The sequence below is a fragment of the Xenopus laevis genome, chromosome 6L (assembly GCF_017654675.1).
Source record: "Xenopus laevis strain J_2021 chromosome 6L, Xenopus_laevis_v10.1, whole genome shotgun sequence".
In the NCBI taxonomy this organism is placed as follows: Eukaryota; Metazoa; Chordata; class Amphibia; order Anura; family Pipidae; genus Xenopus; species Xenopus laevis.
The window spans coordinates 135106807-135123486 of record NC_054381.1 but is presented as its reverse complement, the minus strand read 5'-3'; the positions used below and the strand labels follow the sequence as shown (position 1 = coordinate 135123486).

The window sequence follows — 16680 nt, the reverse complement described above, 5'->3', positions numbered from 1 at the left end:
CTACACATACAAAAACACAATGAACCACTTGTCTGTGTGGCCCCTTATTTCACCAGTGTATGAACTATGCCAAATGTAGGTGACAGACTTCAGATAATGGGGTCAACTACCCAGTTACAGTGCACAGCAATTTAAAGGAGTTGCTCGCCTTTTATAGTATGGTGTAAAGAGTGATAATAATCTAAGACAATTTGCAACTGATCTTCATTTTTTTTACAATTTGTTATTTAGCTTTTTATTCAGCAGCTCTCCAGTTTCCAATTTCAGCAATACGGTTGCTAGGGCCAAAACTACTCTAGCAACCATGCATTGAATTGAATGAGAGACTGGAATATGAATAGGAGAGGCCTGAATGGAAAGATGAGTAGCAAAAGTAGCAAAAACAATACATTTGTAGCCTTTTGTTTTTAGATGGGTTCAGTGACCCTGATTTAAAAGCTGGAAAGAGTCAAAAGAAGAAGGCAAATAATTAAAAAAAATACTATAAAAAAAGAAAAAAAAACAAAGACCAATGGAAAAGTCCCTTTAATTAGCCATTCTGTAACATAGAAAAAGTTCAGTAACTGTAACTGATCACCATCACTGTGGATGCTCCCAATTTAAATCCAAAAAGCTGGCAAAAACTGCCAATGTTTAAATAAACTAGAAAGTTGTTTTCGTTATATGGATTTAGCTAAAATATACAATATCCTGACCAACAATCAAACTTAGCTATTGCTGAAGCATGTTTCACACAGCATAAATTATTATGACCATGTTGTTATATTGAATATAGATCTATTTTAGCATTAGTGTCTCCAAAATGTCTCTCTCATATATCAATTCCTTAAATGGGGTTATACGCCTTTAAATTAACTTTTAGTATGATGTAGAGAGTGATATAATGAGAAAATTTGCAATTATTATTATTATTTATGTTTTTTTTATTTATTTAGCAGCTCTCCAGTCTGCAATTTCAGCCATCTGGTTGCTAGGGTCCAAATTACCCTAGCAACCATGCACTGATTTGAATAAGAGACTGGAATTTGAACAGGAGAGGCCTGAATAGAAAGATGAATAATTAACAGTAGCAATAACAATACATTTATAGCCTTACAGAGCACTGTTTTTAGATGGGGTCAGTGACCCCCATTTGAAAGCGGAAATGAGTCAGAAGAAGAAGGCAAATAATTCATTAAAAAGAAACAATGAAGACCAATTGAAAAGTTTATTAAAATTGGCCATTCTATAACATGCTAAAACTTAACTTAAAGGTGAACTACCCCAAACACCTATCACCACTGCCATACAACAACATTGTATTAAAGATACATGCAACATGTAACTCATTATCCCAATAAAGAACTTTGCAGACAAGTTGCTGCCCTGGATTTGTTCCACAACTACTGAATGCATTGACCTATTGGGTATTACACACAGAATACCTGTGGAAGAAGCCAACAAAGAAATTCGGTGAGCTTTCTCTGAATATTATAGAGGCACAAGCAGTAGTTAGTAGCCTCAACCCAAACCACTATAGGTGCACAGTTATAATTTATGTATATCCACGAGTATCAAAAACCGGCACATCCATGTTAAAAATATTCACCTCTTTGATATGATGTACTAAAAATTAGGGATGCACCGAATCCACTATTTGGGATTTGGCCGAATCCCTGAATCCTTGGTGAAAGATTCAGCCAAATACCGAACCGAATCCGAATCCTAATTTGCATATGCAAATTTGAGGCAGGAAAGGAAAAAATTGAAAAAAATTCTTCTTTTGTGACGAAAAATCACGTGATTTCCCTACCCGCCCCTAATTTACATACGCAAATTAGGATTTGGATTCAGCCGAATCCTGCTGAAAAAGGCTGAATCCTGGATTCGGTGCATCCCTACTAAAAATAGTCCAACGTTTTCGGAATATGTATAGACAATATCAATAGTTTTCCAAGGGAGAATGAGTGCACACTGGGAACCTTTAAATAGGTTATTTTAAAATCATAATTTTATTTAAAAACAGACCAACGTTTCGGTTCACTTCTAGGACCTTTTTCAAGACACAGGTCAGAAACGTCGGCCTGTTTTTAATTAACAAATAAAATTATGATTTTAAAATAATCTATTTAAAGGTTCCCAGTGTGCACTCATTCTCCCTTGGAAGACCTATGTGTGCGGAAGTTTTTTTTGTTTTATAGATATGAATTTTTGTCCAGCACCTAGGCATTAACATGGCTGAGTGCACCTATCTAGTTTATATATATATATATATATATATATATATATATATATATATATATATATATATATATATATATATATATATATATATATATATATATATATATATATATATATATATATATATCTATCTCAGAGGCATTCAGTAATGCTAAAAGCTAGTACCAAAGAGAAATGGGCAACTTATACATTTTTAATTTGTTTAACACAAGTCATTTGATAATCCCCCCCCCCACCCCAAAAAAATAAAAAAAAGTCTTCTTAACCCACTAGAGGCAAGGCTAAATGCTCTGGGGAGGATCCTTATGAGTACCCTGGTTTGGTTGCTATTGCACAAGAAAGGGACCATCATTCACGAGTCAGATCTGTGAGCATTGCAGGTGTTAATGGGAAATATCTGCACCTGGTCTCCCCAAAGTAGATGGAACAATCACACACCCTTCCCCAGATCAGTCCGGTGCACAATCCCACAGGATCCGGCAGCCTCACGTATACTATAGAACAGAAGAGGATCGGCACACAGGCATTCAAGTTGCAGTGTTACCTGCTCGTTTATTGTGCCGAATGCAACGTTTCTGGGTCACGCCCCTTTGTGACCCCAAAACGTTGCATTCCGCACAATAAACGAGCAGGTAACACTACAACTTGAATGCCTGTGTGCCAAACCTCTTCTGTTCTAAAATATCTGCACCTACCTCATGGTATAGTTCAGGGGTCCCCAAAATTTTTACCTGTGAGCCACATTTAAATGTAAAAAGAGTTGGGGAGCAACACAGGCAATAAAAAGTCTATGAGGATGTCAAATAAGGGCTGTGGTTGGCTGTTTGGTAGCTCCTATATGGACTACAAACCCATAGGAGGCTCTGTTTGTCAGTACATGTGTTTTTTTATGCAATCAAAGCCTGGAATTAAAAAATAAGCACCTGCTTTGAGGCAATGGAGAGCAAAATCCAAGGTTGGTGAGTAACATGTTGCTCGCAGGCTACTGGTTGGAGACCACTGGTATAGACAAACACAGAATACAGTTAACACAGGAGTAATGGAAGTGAGTGGGAGGCCCTGGAGGATCCCTGTAGCTACTATAATACACTGCAGAAGCAGCATTGTTTCACTCAATAAAATCTAATTTGGAAGCAGTTAGGCAGATGTATCCCGCTACAGACAGTAGTACTAGAGATACTGCTACGCTAAGCAGAAAAACAATACGGATGCCTTGAAGGCAGCTGATAAAACAGACTCTGCCTTACTATTGTCCGGCACACCATGATACAGCAGCTGGAAACAGCAGGGAAAGGTAAGCTTGGCTCCTCATGCAAACAGCATTTGTTTGGATCTTAGCGGAGAGAAATAACATTTGTAGCCAAGAGAAAATAATGACTTTACTCGTTTTTGCCCAGCCCTTCAGAAACAAAAAGAGCGCATGCTCTTGCAGAATATTTAAATATGTAACCCTGTCTTGCATATAGCTTCTAACTCACAGCTGTCACAATAAAAAATGAAAAAAAACATAAAAAATAATAATATCAGCAAAATAAGATGAACAGAAAAAAAGCAGGACTCCTTTTTTAGATCCAGGATCTCAGAACAGTCATTTATATCTGATGCTTGGGCTCAGTAAGTTACTGCACAAAAATACATAAGAAATAAAAGCAGCTGCCTGACACTGTGTCAAAGAAATTAGATAAGAATATAAAACATTTGGACTGGCGTCAATAAGAGAAAGACAGCAATGAATGAGCTGCACTACGTAGGAAAATAGGTTTATTAAAGGAAGTGAGGCTGCAACATTGATTATTGCAAGGAAATGATGTCATTATGAATTCCTGAAATGCTTCATGCACACACAGGTTTGATTTCAAAGTGGAATATTCTGAAAAAGAGCATTTTACTTCATTACCAGTGACCTCTTTACACTTTATCTCGCGCACAAACCCTCTAAGAGGACTGCCATTCTTTCACCTTTACTTCTTACCTTTCTGCTCTTCACATATGGATATTTTTATTAAGGCTTGCCCTTTATTTGGGCTCTGTTGTCCTTTAATAGCAGAAGGAGCTGTACTAAACATTGCTGAGGCTCCTGAACTTGGGGTTCAGTGCTATCATAGATGTGAGTGGACCCAGTTGTGGGCATCCCTGCCCTATCTGGAGCAAAGTTAGGCAGCACTCCCGAAATTCTTTAAATGTCTTATTAAAGAGATTCTGGCATGATTTTTATGGTGTCATTTTTATTTCTAAATTACACGGTTTACAATGCAAATAATTCACTCTACTATATAAAATGTAATTCCTGAACCAATAAGTGTATTTTCTTTTTAGTTGTAATATTGGTGTGTAGGCTCCATCTCAGGTCATTTTGCCTGGTCATGTGCTTTCAGAAAGAGTCAGCACTTTAGGATGGAACTGCTTTCTGGCAGGCTATTGTTTCTCCTGTAACTGAATGTGTCACAGTGGAACCTGGATTTTACTATTGAGTGCTGTTCTTAAGCTGGCCATAGACGCAAAGATCCGATCGTACGAATCAACGTACGATCGGACTTTCCCATCTCCCGACCCTCCACTAACCATTCAGATCAAAGTCTTTACCATTCTGATCAAATAAGAACAGATCACCCAATGTTCTGCCCCTGACAGCAATCGTACGATACTTATCTCTGACAACACTAGTGACAGTCTCCCACTGAAAATCGTACGATCGGCAATACACGCAGAGATATTATCGGCAGGCGACAGAAATTTTCTAACCTGTCTGATCGACCAAACGACCGATCTCCGACGGACGAAAAATGTCGGGACTCTCCACACATGGTCCGAAAATCGTACGAATCCACGATTCGTACGATCGGATCTTTGCGTCTATGGCCAGCTTTAGATCTACCAGGCAGCTGTTATCTTGTGTTAGGGAGCTGCTATCTGGTTACCTTCCCATTGTTCTTCTGTTAGGCTGCTGGGGGGGGGGGGATTATATCACTCCAACTTCCAGTACAGGAGTAAAGAGTGACTGAAGTTTATCAAAGCACAAGTCACATGACTGGGGTCTCCTGGGAAACTGACAATATGTCTAGCCCCATGTCAGATTTAAAAAAAAAAATGGATTTCAGCGCAGAATTCTGCTGGAGCAGCACTATTAACTGATGCATTTGGGAAAAAAACATATTTACCCATGACATTATCCCTTGAAAGCAATGGGGAAAAGTTTTAACCACCCAGATGGCTCTTTATCGAACAAACAAAGCCTTTTGCACATTGTTATTGCCCCACTGCTTTACAAACAAGTTCTGCCCAACTTTGTTCCTCACGCCAATAACTATGCGGATACTGATATGCACCCATATTAGCTATGCTTATATAAAGCAGCATCTCCCCAGCTCTACATAGATTATCCTAAATTAATTATGGGGGGAGGGTTATGTTAAAGAGATACTGTCATGGGGAAAAAAAATTTCATGAATCAGTTAATAGTGCTGCTCCAGCAGACTTCTGCACTGAAATCCAAATCTCAAAAGAGCAAACAGATTTTTTTATATTCAATTTTGAAATCTGACATGGGGCTAGACATTTTCTCAATTTCCCAGCTGCCCCTGGTCATGTGACTTGTGCCTGCACTTTAGGAGAGAAATACTTTCTGGCAGGCTGCTGTTTTTCCTTCTCAATGTAACTTAATGTGTCTCAGTGGGACCTGGGTTTTTACTATTGAGTGCTGTTCTTAAGGTGGCCATAGACAAAGATCCGCTCGTTTGGCGACATCGCCAAACGAGCGGATCTTTCCCCGATGTGCCACTAACGGCATGGCTATATCGGGGGTAATTCGAACGTTCGGCCGTATGGCCGAACGATCGAATAATGATGCGCCAAGGGGCTCCGACAGGTCGGTCGGTTAAAAATCCAACCTTCCCGATCTATATCGTGGCCAGATATCGATCGGGAAGACCTGTCGGAAGCCCCCATACACGGGCAGATAAGCTGTCAAATCGGTCCAAACGACCGATATCGGCAGCTTTATCTGCCCGTGTATGGCCACCTTTAGATCTACCAGGCAGCTGTTATCTTGTGTTAGGGAGCTGTTATCTGGTTACCTTCCCATTGTTCTTTTGTTTGGCTGCTGGGGGAGAAAAGGGAGGGGGGTGATATCACTCCAACTTGCAGTACAGCAGTAAAGAGTGATTGAAGTTTATCAGAGCACAAGTCACATGACTTGGGGCAGCTGGGAAATTGACAATATGTCTAGCTCCATAGCTCCATGTCAGATTTCAAAATTGAATATAAAAAAATCTGTTTGCTCTTTTGAGAAATGGATTTCAGTGTAGAATTCTGCTGGAACAGCACTATTAACTGATTCATTTTGAAAAAAAAAGTTTCCCATGACAGTATCCCTTTAACACTGTTTCAAAAAAATAATATAAACAGCTAACCACACATTTATGCAACATCTAAATAAAAATAGGGATTTGATTGCCATGAATATGGTTTAAAAGTACAGGAATGGCTTTGAAAGGGGAAGATGTTTTTACATAGGAAACATGCCCTGTTCTGTTCAGGTCCTCCAATATCTAATAGAGACCAAATATGGCCCTCCGCCTCGAACACACTGGACAGCACAGCTATATATATTATATACATACATATGTGTGGGTGCTGTTCATTTGCATTCCTTGGCAGCAGGTTTAATCATAGACACCAAAAGAGCAGAACACATTGAAGCCAAAAATAACTCTGATCATATTATGTTTTACCATGACTGCACTGTGCTAAGGTATATGTTTAAATGTTTAGAACTAGATGATGCTATTACAACTCTTTAAAGAATGGAGCACCTCTAATCTGCATAATAAGAATATTAAAGAAAAAGTAATGGTTATCACTGGTGGTTAGTAAAATAGCTAACCATATGCTTTGTCCTGAGGCAAAGGCAATTTCTTGAAAAGTGCAATTAGCCCAAAAATCCCCAGCAAACAATGGGCAGGTACATGCAGACTATAGTACTTTGCCATGTTTTCTATACTGTTACTGCACTTACCAGGGGCTGGGGAGGCATAGGCAATTGGACACATCACAGCAAAGCAGTTTTTTTCAAGAAAAGTACCAGATACAGTTTTTTGCTACACCCACTGTCCCAGACCACAAAGTTAGCGATCTCATTCTCTGGAGTTTACACAACATAATACCCCTACCACCTATGTGTTTTGACTTTTACTTTTAAAGGGATACTGTCATGGGAAAAAAAAAATTTTTCAAAATGAATCAGTTAATAGTGCTGCTCCAGCAGAATTCTGCACTGAAATTAATTTCTCAAAAGAGTAAACAGATTTTTTTTATATTCAATTTTGAAATCTGACATGGGGCTAGACATATTGTCAATTTCCCAGCTGCCCCAAGTCATGTGACTTGTGCCATGATAAACTTCAATCACTCTTTACTGCAAGTTAGAGTGATATCAACCCCCTCCCTTTTCCCCCCAGCAGCCAAACAAAAAAACAATGGGAAGGTAACCAGATAACAGCTCCCTAACACAATATAACAGCTGCCTGGTAGATCTAAGAACAACACTCAATAGTAAAAACCATTGTCCCACTGAGACACATTCAGTTACATTGAGAAGGAAAAACAGCAGCCTGCCAGAAAGCATTTCTCTCCTAAAGTGCAGGCACAAGTCACATGACCAGGGGCAGCTGGGAAATTGACAAATTGTCTAGCCCCATGTCAGATTTCAAAATGGAATATAAAAAAATCTGTTTGCTCCTTTGAGAAATGGATTTCAGTGCAGAATTCTGCTGGAGCAGCACTATTAACTGATTCATTTTGAAAAAAAGTTTTTCCTATGACAGTATCCCTTTAAAGAGATACTGACACCTGAAATTAAACTTTTTTTTACATCTATTATAATATTGGCTTTGCAAGCTACTTCTAACTTTGCCATAAAATATTTGCATGCTGCTTTTACATTACCTGTCTGATCCCCCATGTTCCTGTATGAGGGGGCTGCCATATTTGTGCAGCAGGAGTCCGTTAGCATTAGAAACTGTAACCAACAGGCTGAGATGGGACAGTCAGGTTGGCAAAGTCAGAGTGTCAGGCTTAGGAACTTCAACTAACAATTATATACAAAAACAAACCTCTCAGCAAAAAATGATCAACATGACCTATAGGTAACATTTAATGTACATTCATATGCTAAAATTCATTTTTTAGTGTCAGTATCACTTTAAGGAGAAGGAAAGGCTAAAATTAAGTAAGCTTTATCTATCGGTCTTTATAAATACACCAGTAAACCCTCAACGCAATGCTGCTCTGAGTCATCTGTCTAAAGAAACACAGCATTTCTTTCTTGGCGAAATATATTTTGGTGAAAAGGGTAAGGGTAGATTTGGCGAAAGGCAGCAAAAGTTTTCCAGCGACCAGTATTCCGCTAACGAAGTATGTTACTCCACTTTTAGCAAATAGGCGATGTTACTGCAAATTGTCTTTTTACCGAAAATTCATCAAAAAAACACAATTCGCTCTTTAGTAAATGTGCCCCATAAAATGATGAAGCTGCATCCTAAGTAAATATGATGTGTGTGTGGTCATGTACATATACACATTGCAGTTTGATTTGCATAAAAATCAGTTCCCTAAATTGCACAAACCCAGCTTCACATGTGAGCGCACATACAAATTACCTGTCACGTGCAGCTGTAAACCTTCATGACTGTTTCGATTCCCAGGCCGTGGTGAGGCTGTGGCCATGTCAGGTTACAGGTCAGGCCTAGGAAAAATGAGAGTCACAGTTATTATGTGAGCACAGCACAGGCACGTTAGTGTTTATCTGCCATTCTTGCTCCACTGCAAGCCGTCATGGGTGACTTCACTGTACATTTCAAAGTACAAAAGTAATTTTAAAGTTACCGTAAAAGGGGGCAGACAAATTGTTAATCTGTTGCAAAGTCAGGGAGAATTTTTATACAAGAATCATTTGTATTTTTTATACAGGAAGGGATATGGAATTGTGTCTCTGTTTCGGTTAGGGATGCACCAAATCCACTATTTGGGATTCGGCAGAATGCCAAACCAAATCCTAATTTGCGGCAGGAAGGGGAAATTTTTTTTTACTTTTTTGTTTTGTGACAAAAAGTTATGTAATTTCCTTCCCACCTCTTATTTGCATATGCAAATTAGGATTTGGATTCGGTTTGGCCAGGCACAAGGTTGCAGCCGAATCCCAACCCTGCTGAAAAAGGCCTAATCCAGGCCATATCCCAAACCAAATCCTGGATTGAGTGCATTCCTAGTTTAGGTACATTATAAAACCTAAAGCAGAATACTCCTATTATAAACAATATTCTGCTTTACTGTGCTTAGAATAAAATGTGTTCTACCAGTTGCTTTTATTAAAATGTAAAGTGTTTGCAAACCACGGTTAGGAAGCAAAATGATGATTGGGATCTTACAGCTATAAATCTTTTATCTATAATTAAAAAAAATGCTTTGCTGGCAACGGACACTACATACTGTTGTGGAGTCTGTTCATCATAATAGTGCAAAATCCGTGTTAAGTAGTTCACCTTCAGACAACTAGTTTTCAGATATTTCACCAGAAATAACTACTTTTTCCAATTACTTTCTATTTTCTATGTGTCCCTTTTTTCTAATATTTAAGTGTAAAGTGTCATTTTTCACCTTCTAAAGCAGGTGGGATGGGGGGGGGGAGTTGCTGACCCTGTAAACTGATCTAAATTGATACACTTATTTGATACATTTCTTATCTTTGTCCCTGCTGAGCAGAATCTCTGGGTTTCATTATAGGCAGCTGTTAGAATTGATACAATAGTTGCTAATACTCCAGAGATGCTGCTGATAAATGTATCAACTAATGTTGCAAAATTGTAACTGTTTAGAGTCTGCACCTGAATTACTGAGCTGCCAGACAGGAACATTCAACTTTAAATTTAGATTTTGGAAAAACAGTACAAAATAAATAATGGAAAGTAATTGAAAAAAGTCTTTATTTCTGGGGAACAATCTGAAAATAACAACTGAAAAAAGTGTTTGGAAGGTGAACCTTTAAGCTGGCCATACACTATAAGATCTGCTGTTGTCACTTGAGGAAGGGCATTTGTTTGTCCCGAAACGTTTGAACATGACTCACATGTCAAGAGCACTACAATAAATTTGGGATCACCCCGCATCTGAACAAGGTATTGGTTATTTCATTTTTTGCATTATATTATTGCTGGCGGTGGAAGAGGCCAGTACCAATACCTTCCCCAATTTTTTCTATTTTTCTGAACCTTTAAGCTGGCCATACACTATAAGATCTGCTCGTTTGGCGCCAAACGAGCAGATCTTTCCCTGATATGCCCACCAAGGCAGGGCTATATTCCGAACGTTTGGCCCTAGGGTCAAACGATCGCATAATAAAGAGGAGCAATGTGCTCCAACGGATCGATCGATTGAAAAATTAAACCTTCCTGATCAATATAGTGGCCAGATATCGATTGGGAAGACCCGTCGGAAGCCCCCATACACCGGCAGATAAGATGCAGAATTGCTCTAAAGGACCGATATCGGCAGCTTTAAAGGGGGTTTACCTTTGTGTTAACAGTATGATGTAGGGAGTCATATTCTGAGACAATTTGCAATTGGTTTTCATTTTTTATTATTTGTGGTTTTTGAGTTATTGAGCTTTTTATTCAGCAGCTCTTCAGTTTGCAATTTCAGCAGTCTGGTTGCTAGGGTCCAAATTACCCTAGCAACCATGTATTGATTTGAATAAGAGACTGGAACATGAATAGGAGAGGCCTGAATAGAAAAATTAATAATAAAAAGTAGCAATAACAATACATTTGTAGCCTTAAGGAGCATTTGTTTTTTAGATGGTGTCAGTGAAAGCTGGGCACATTCAAAAGAACTATTAAATATAAATAATGAAGGCCTATTGAAAAGTTGTTTAGAATTGGCCATTCTATAACATACTAAAAGTTAGCTTTATGGTGAACCCCCCCTTTAATCTGCCCGTGCATGGCCACCATGAGGTTAATATATTATGGGCTGATTATCTGGAATGCGTGAAGCCTGAGGTTTTAGATAAGAGATCTTTCTGTAAAGTGCAGCATCATGCCAATAGGCTACTACTAAGAACCAATAAGATTAGCCAGGACCCCCTACAGCCTGGGCCACCAGAAGGTATTTTGTAAGGCCAGTGTGACCCGGATTAGGGATGGTTAAATTGATATAATTCTTGCAAAGCTTCACAATTACCGTAGCTCTTTTTTAAGGTAACAAATGTATGTCTGTTGGTCTGGCGTGCATCATAGGCCCCCATGACTGTTAACAATAAGGGAGTTATTTATTAAGGATTGAGTTGCGTTTTCCACGAAAAATCGAGTTTTCAAGATGATTTTTTTTGGTTGAAATTCACATTTTTGGGTTAAAAAATGTTTTAATTTTTTTTTTCGAGATTTATTACACCCCAACCATGCTCAAATCGAAAAATAAACCATCTAAAACCTTTTAAAGGTCAAGTAGAGGTCAATGGCAGAGGTCCCTTGAACCATTTGAAGATGTTAATAGCCTTCGAGGTTTTTTTTGGTGGGTTTAGCTGGAAAACTCGATCAATTCAAGCGATTCAAGTTTTTTCCTGACAAAAACGCGATCAATTCACACTTTTGGGTCATTAAAGGGGACCTGTCACCCAAAAAAAATATTCAAAATCCTATTTTATCACATTAGTCAAGCAAAATTAACTTTAATTAGACTCTATAAATTATTTGAATCTTGTTTCCTTCCGTCGGGAATAAATAATTATAGCAAACAGGCAGGAGCCATTTTGTGGACACTGTTATTAAGACAAGCCTTGTATCATCTCAGAATCTTGTTTGTGCACCAGAATGGGGGACCCGATGTCCATCCCCATGCCCTGGTTACACAATTAAATCGTGAAGAGAACGGGGGGGGGAATGTTTGAGAGCAATAACATCTAGGAAGAGCTGAATGGAAAGTGAAAGTAATTGTCTGCCCCACCTCTTTGCCCATGGCACAGAGGAGGGGCAGACAATATTTGATTGACAGCTGAGATTTTTAAATGAGCTTACAACAGCTATGAATGCTTTGATAAAAAATTTAAATTGGATTTCATGTTTAATTTGAAAAGGACTTTTATTATACAGATTTTTGTGTCTGGGTGACAGGTCCACTTTAACCCCAAACTTGCTGGTTCGAGTTTTTTTTTGTTTTTTTTTAAATTAGAAACCATTCGCATTGTGAGTTCATTCGAGGTATAAAAAAAACTCTAAAATTCGACCTTTCATTAATAACCCCCTAATAGTCACCTAGTCTTTTATGGAGCCATGCTAAATTCAACAACAAACATCAGACAGCAGTGATCTTTTGGTTTGCAAGCTTAGTTGAACACAACTGTCACAGGCCAATGTGTAAATGAACGGCCAAATTTATACCCAGACAGTAAATCTGCATTCCTGAACTGGCCAACTATATTTTATATGTATGATTAGAGGTCAGCAGAGACAAGCTCCACTAAAGGTTAAACCCTGAGTTGAGAGTAAAGCCGGTAAAGATCATAATGTGCGGGTCAGGATTTTCCTGCACATCCCTATTAGTGATGTGCGGGTCTGGCTTTTCCCACGGGTCCCGCGGGTATCATCACTATGTCCTATATAAACACTTCACTTACAAAGAAGTGAAGAGCTTTGTCTGTAGTTTACGTATAGGTGGTGGTATAGGGGTTTGCTCAGCCAACAGGTAGCAAGTGGTACTGCAAGTCACAAAGGAATCTGCACAGAGCCTTTATTTTTAGTTCATTGATGGAACATACCAACGTATGTCCTTGGATAACTGACACTTTCACCAATTAGAGCTGTGAGGTCAGAAGGCTCTGCCAGAGAGAGCTTACAAACATCATTAGGGTAATTACAGGATTACAAGTCTTTATGGACATTCCTGCTCAGCAAGTTTAGATGCTATCACAAAGCAAAAAAAAAAAAAGTACCCAGAACTTTAAGAGGCACATTTATCAAAGGTCGAATTTCAAATTCGTGTGAGTATTTTTTTTTTTTTTTTTTTTTTTTTAAACTCCCATAAACGCGAAACTCGACCAACCAAAATTAATTATAAAAATCAAATTTTTAAAACTTGGGTGAATAGGATCGAAAACTAATCGAATTTGATTCGAATTTTAAAAACTCAATTCCCTGGATGTCTCCATTGACTTAAACAGTAATTCAGTTAATAGTGCTGCTCCAGCAGAATTCTGCACTGAAATCCATTTTTAAAATGGCAAACAGATTTTTTTTATATTCAATTTTGAAATCTGACATGGGGCTAGACATATTGTCAATTTCTCAGCTGCCCCGAGTCATGTGACTTGTGCTCTGATAAACTTCAATCACTCTTTACTGCTGTACTGCAAGTTGGAGTGATATTACCCCCCTCGCTCCCCCCCCAGCAGCCTAGCAACAGAACAAAGGTAACCAGATAGCAGCTCCCTGACACAAGATAACATCTGCCTGGTAGATCTAAGAACAATACTCAATAGTAAAAGCCGAGTCCCACTGAGACTGATTCAGCAAAAAAATAAATAAATAAATAAATACCCAGAGGCACATTTATCAAATGTCAAATTCATGTGAGTTTTTTTTAAAACTCCCATAAACTCGAAAATCGACCAATCAAAATTACTTTTAAAATATGAATTTTTAAAACTTGGGTGAATTGGATCGACCCAAAAACTCAAACCAATTTCTAATCCAATTTAATTCAAAATGTAAAAACTCGATTCCCTGGATGTCTCCCATTGACTTAAACAGCAATTCGGCAGCTTTAGTTGGGCGAATAATCAAATTTGAGTTCTTAAAGGGCCAGACGAAAAACAAATTAGAATTTATTGAAAAACTCGATTCGAATTTTAATAACGTAGTCGAATTTGACAGTTTTGACCATAAAAAAAATTGAAATTGGGGGGCATGGGCACAGAATAAAATAAAGAAACCTGAAAGTTCCATATATCTAGTCACTGTGATTCTTGAAGGGGTTGTTCACCTTGATTTATGATGTAGATGGTGATATTCTGAGACAAACTGCAATTGGTCATTTTTTTTTTTTTAAATATTTGTGTTTTTTTGAGTTATTTAGCTTTTCATTCGGCAGCTCTCCAGTTTGCATTTTCAGCAATCTGATTGGTAGGGTCCAAATTACCCTAGCAACCATGCATTGATATGAATAAGAGAGGCCCTGAATAGAAGATGAGCAATGTCAAGTAGCAATAACAATACATCTGTAGCTTTACAGAGAATTTTTTAGAAGGGGTCAGTGAATCACCCCCATTTGAAAGCTGGAAAGAGTCAGAAGAAAAAAGGCAATTAATTACAAAAACTATAAAATATAATTAATGAAGACCAATTGAAAGGTTGTTTAGAAATGACCATTCTATAGTAAAAGTTAATGTAAAGGTGATCCACCTCTTGAGACCAAAGATACCGCATATTTCTTTACAGTACACTTGTAGTCTATTGATAAACAGCTCTAATGTTTCCCAGCAGACTAGGGCTGCTGGGGGTTGTAGTTCATATAATGATTTAAATTATTGTCATTTGCACAACAGGCACGCATACATTGCACCAATATATTAATATTCCATGCCGCTTTAATGAAAAGAATGTCCTGTTAATGAGTGGATTATGGATAGAAAAGGTAGAATCAAGCTGTGGGCTGGGAATGAGCAAACACGCAGAACACAAATGAACGGAGCCACTTACTACTGGCAGTTCTAGTCAAGTTGAAGGCATCTCCTATAAACACTTCCACAAGAAACTGCACTCCCCCTCCTTGAGCACTGCTACTGATTCTAGTCTGTGCCAGTCATGTGACTGATGTCACCACCTACAGGGAGAAAGCTGGGACAAACCCTTCCCTACCTCTGCTGCTGCTGCAGTGCTTATCTATACACTCGTCACAAGGTTGTTACAAGACCAATAGGCAATTTGGCGGCTCAAAAAGCCGACGGAAAGAAACTGTATCGGGGTACTGCGGTTCTTGCTGAACTATAACTCCCTACCCCCTCGACAGCTCTACAGCCTGCTACCAAAATTGGCTTTAGTGCATTACAAAAATAATTCATTTCTATTCTATATCTGGGGGATTATTCATCACTAAGCCCTTTGAACCGAAGCACATCCATTCAAGTAACTGTATAATTCTTAAAACTGGCATCATAATGATGAGTGTTTTCTCTACAACAGACATCTACCAAGACTGTTAGTGCATGTACAAGTAAGAGTTAAGTCTAAATGCACACAATCATCAGAGCTAGAGTCCATTTAAGATGCCCCTTTTGCCAAAAAAGCTTAAAGCCTAATTATAGATAGATAGATCTGAACATTAACAGTGCAAACTGGTCATCCAAAAACCACATAAACTATAACGGATAGATATATATATATATATATATATATATATATATATATATATATATATATATATATATATATATATATATATATATATATATATATATATATATATATATATATATATATATATATAGTAGAAGGAGAACCAGCACACACTGTAATCATTTAAAGTGAAGTCTTACATGTTACATGTAACACGTTGTGCAAATAAAGACTTCACTTTAAATGATTACAATCTTGATCGTGCACCACTGGCCTCGAACTAGTAATGCGTGCTGGTACTGTGGACTATCTATATATATATATATATATAAAAAGCAGCAGGTAAGGGCCGCACACCCTGAAGGAAGGACGAGACCTGGGTGCCCATGCGTCAGAGATTCGTATAGGATATAAGGTGATGGCCTTGAAAAAGGTCCTTGTGTGGGACCGAAACGTTGGATCAATAAACTTTTTTCTTTTTTTATCCAGTTGTTGTCTAATCAAATCCTGTGAGTGCCATCACCTTATATCCTATATATATATATATATATATATATACATATATATATACATATATATATACATATATATACACATATATATATACATATATATATATACATATATATATATACATATATATATATACATATATATATATACATATATATATACATATATATATATACATACACATATATACATATATATATATACATACACATATATATATATATATATATATACATACACATATATATATATATATATACATACACATATATATATATATATATATACATACACATATATATACATACACATATATATATATATATATATATATATATATATATATATATATATATATATATATATATATATATATATATATATATATATATACATATATATATATATATATACATACAGACACACACACACAGCTGGATGTCGGCACAACTTGTATAAGAGTGAACAATGCCTGGGTGCATGTAGCCTGAAACAATAAATGCAGGACCGAAAAAGGCTTGCACTCACAGGTCTTATGAAAAAACAAAAGGGTTTATTTAGC

The 16680-nt window shown here is 37.5% G+C and overlaps 1 protein-coding gene across 5 annotated transcripts in view; it reads right to left on the bottom strand.

The window, feature by feature from the left end:
- wwp1.L (WW domain containing E3 ubiquitin protein ligase 1 L homeolog) overlaps positions 1 to 16680 on the bottom strand; it is an 83515-nt gene that overhangs the window by 42441 nt on the left and 24394 nt on the right. For all 5 annotated transcript variants that reach the window (XR_005961999.1, XM_041566538.1, XM_041566540.1 and 2 more), the window contains one exon: positions 8880 to 8965. Coding sequence is in view for 4 of the 5 variants with exons in the window: in XM_041566538.1 (XP_041422472.1) it covers positions 8880 to 8946 (67 nt within the window). In the remaining variant the exon portion in view is untranslated. The remainder of the gene's footprint in view (positions 1 to 8879; positions 8966 to 16680) is intronic.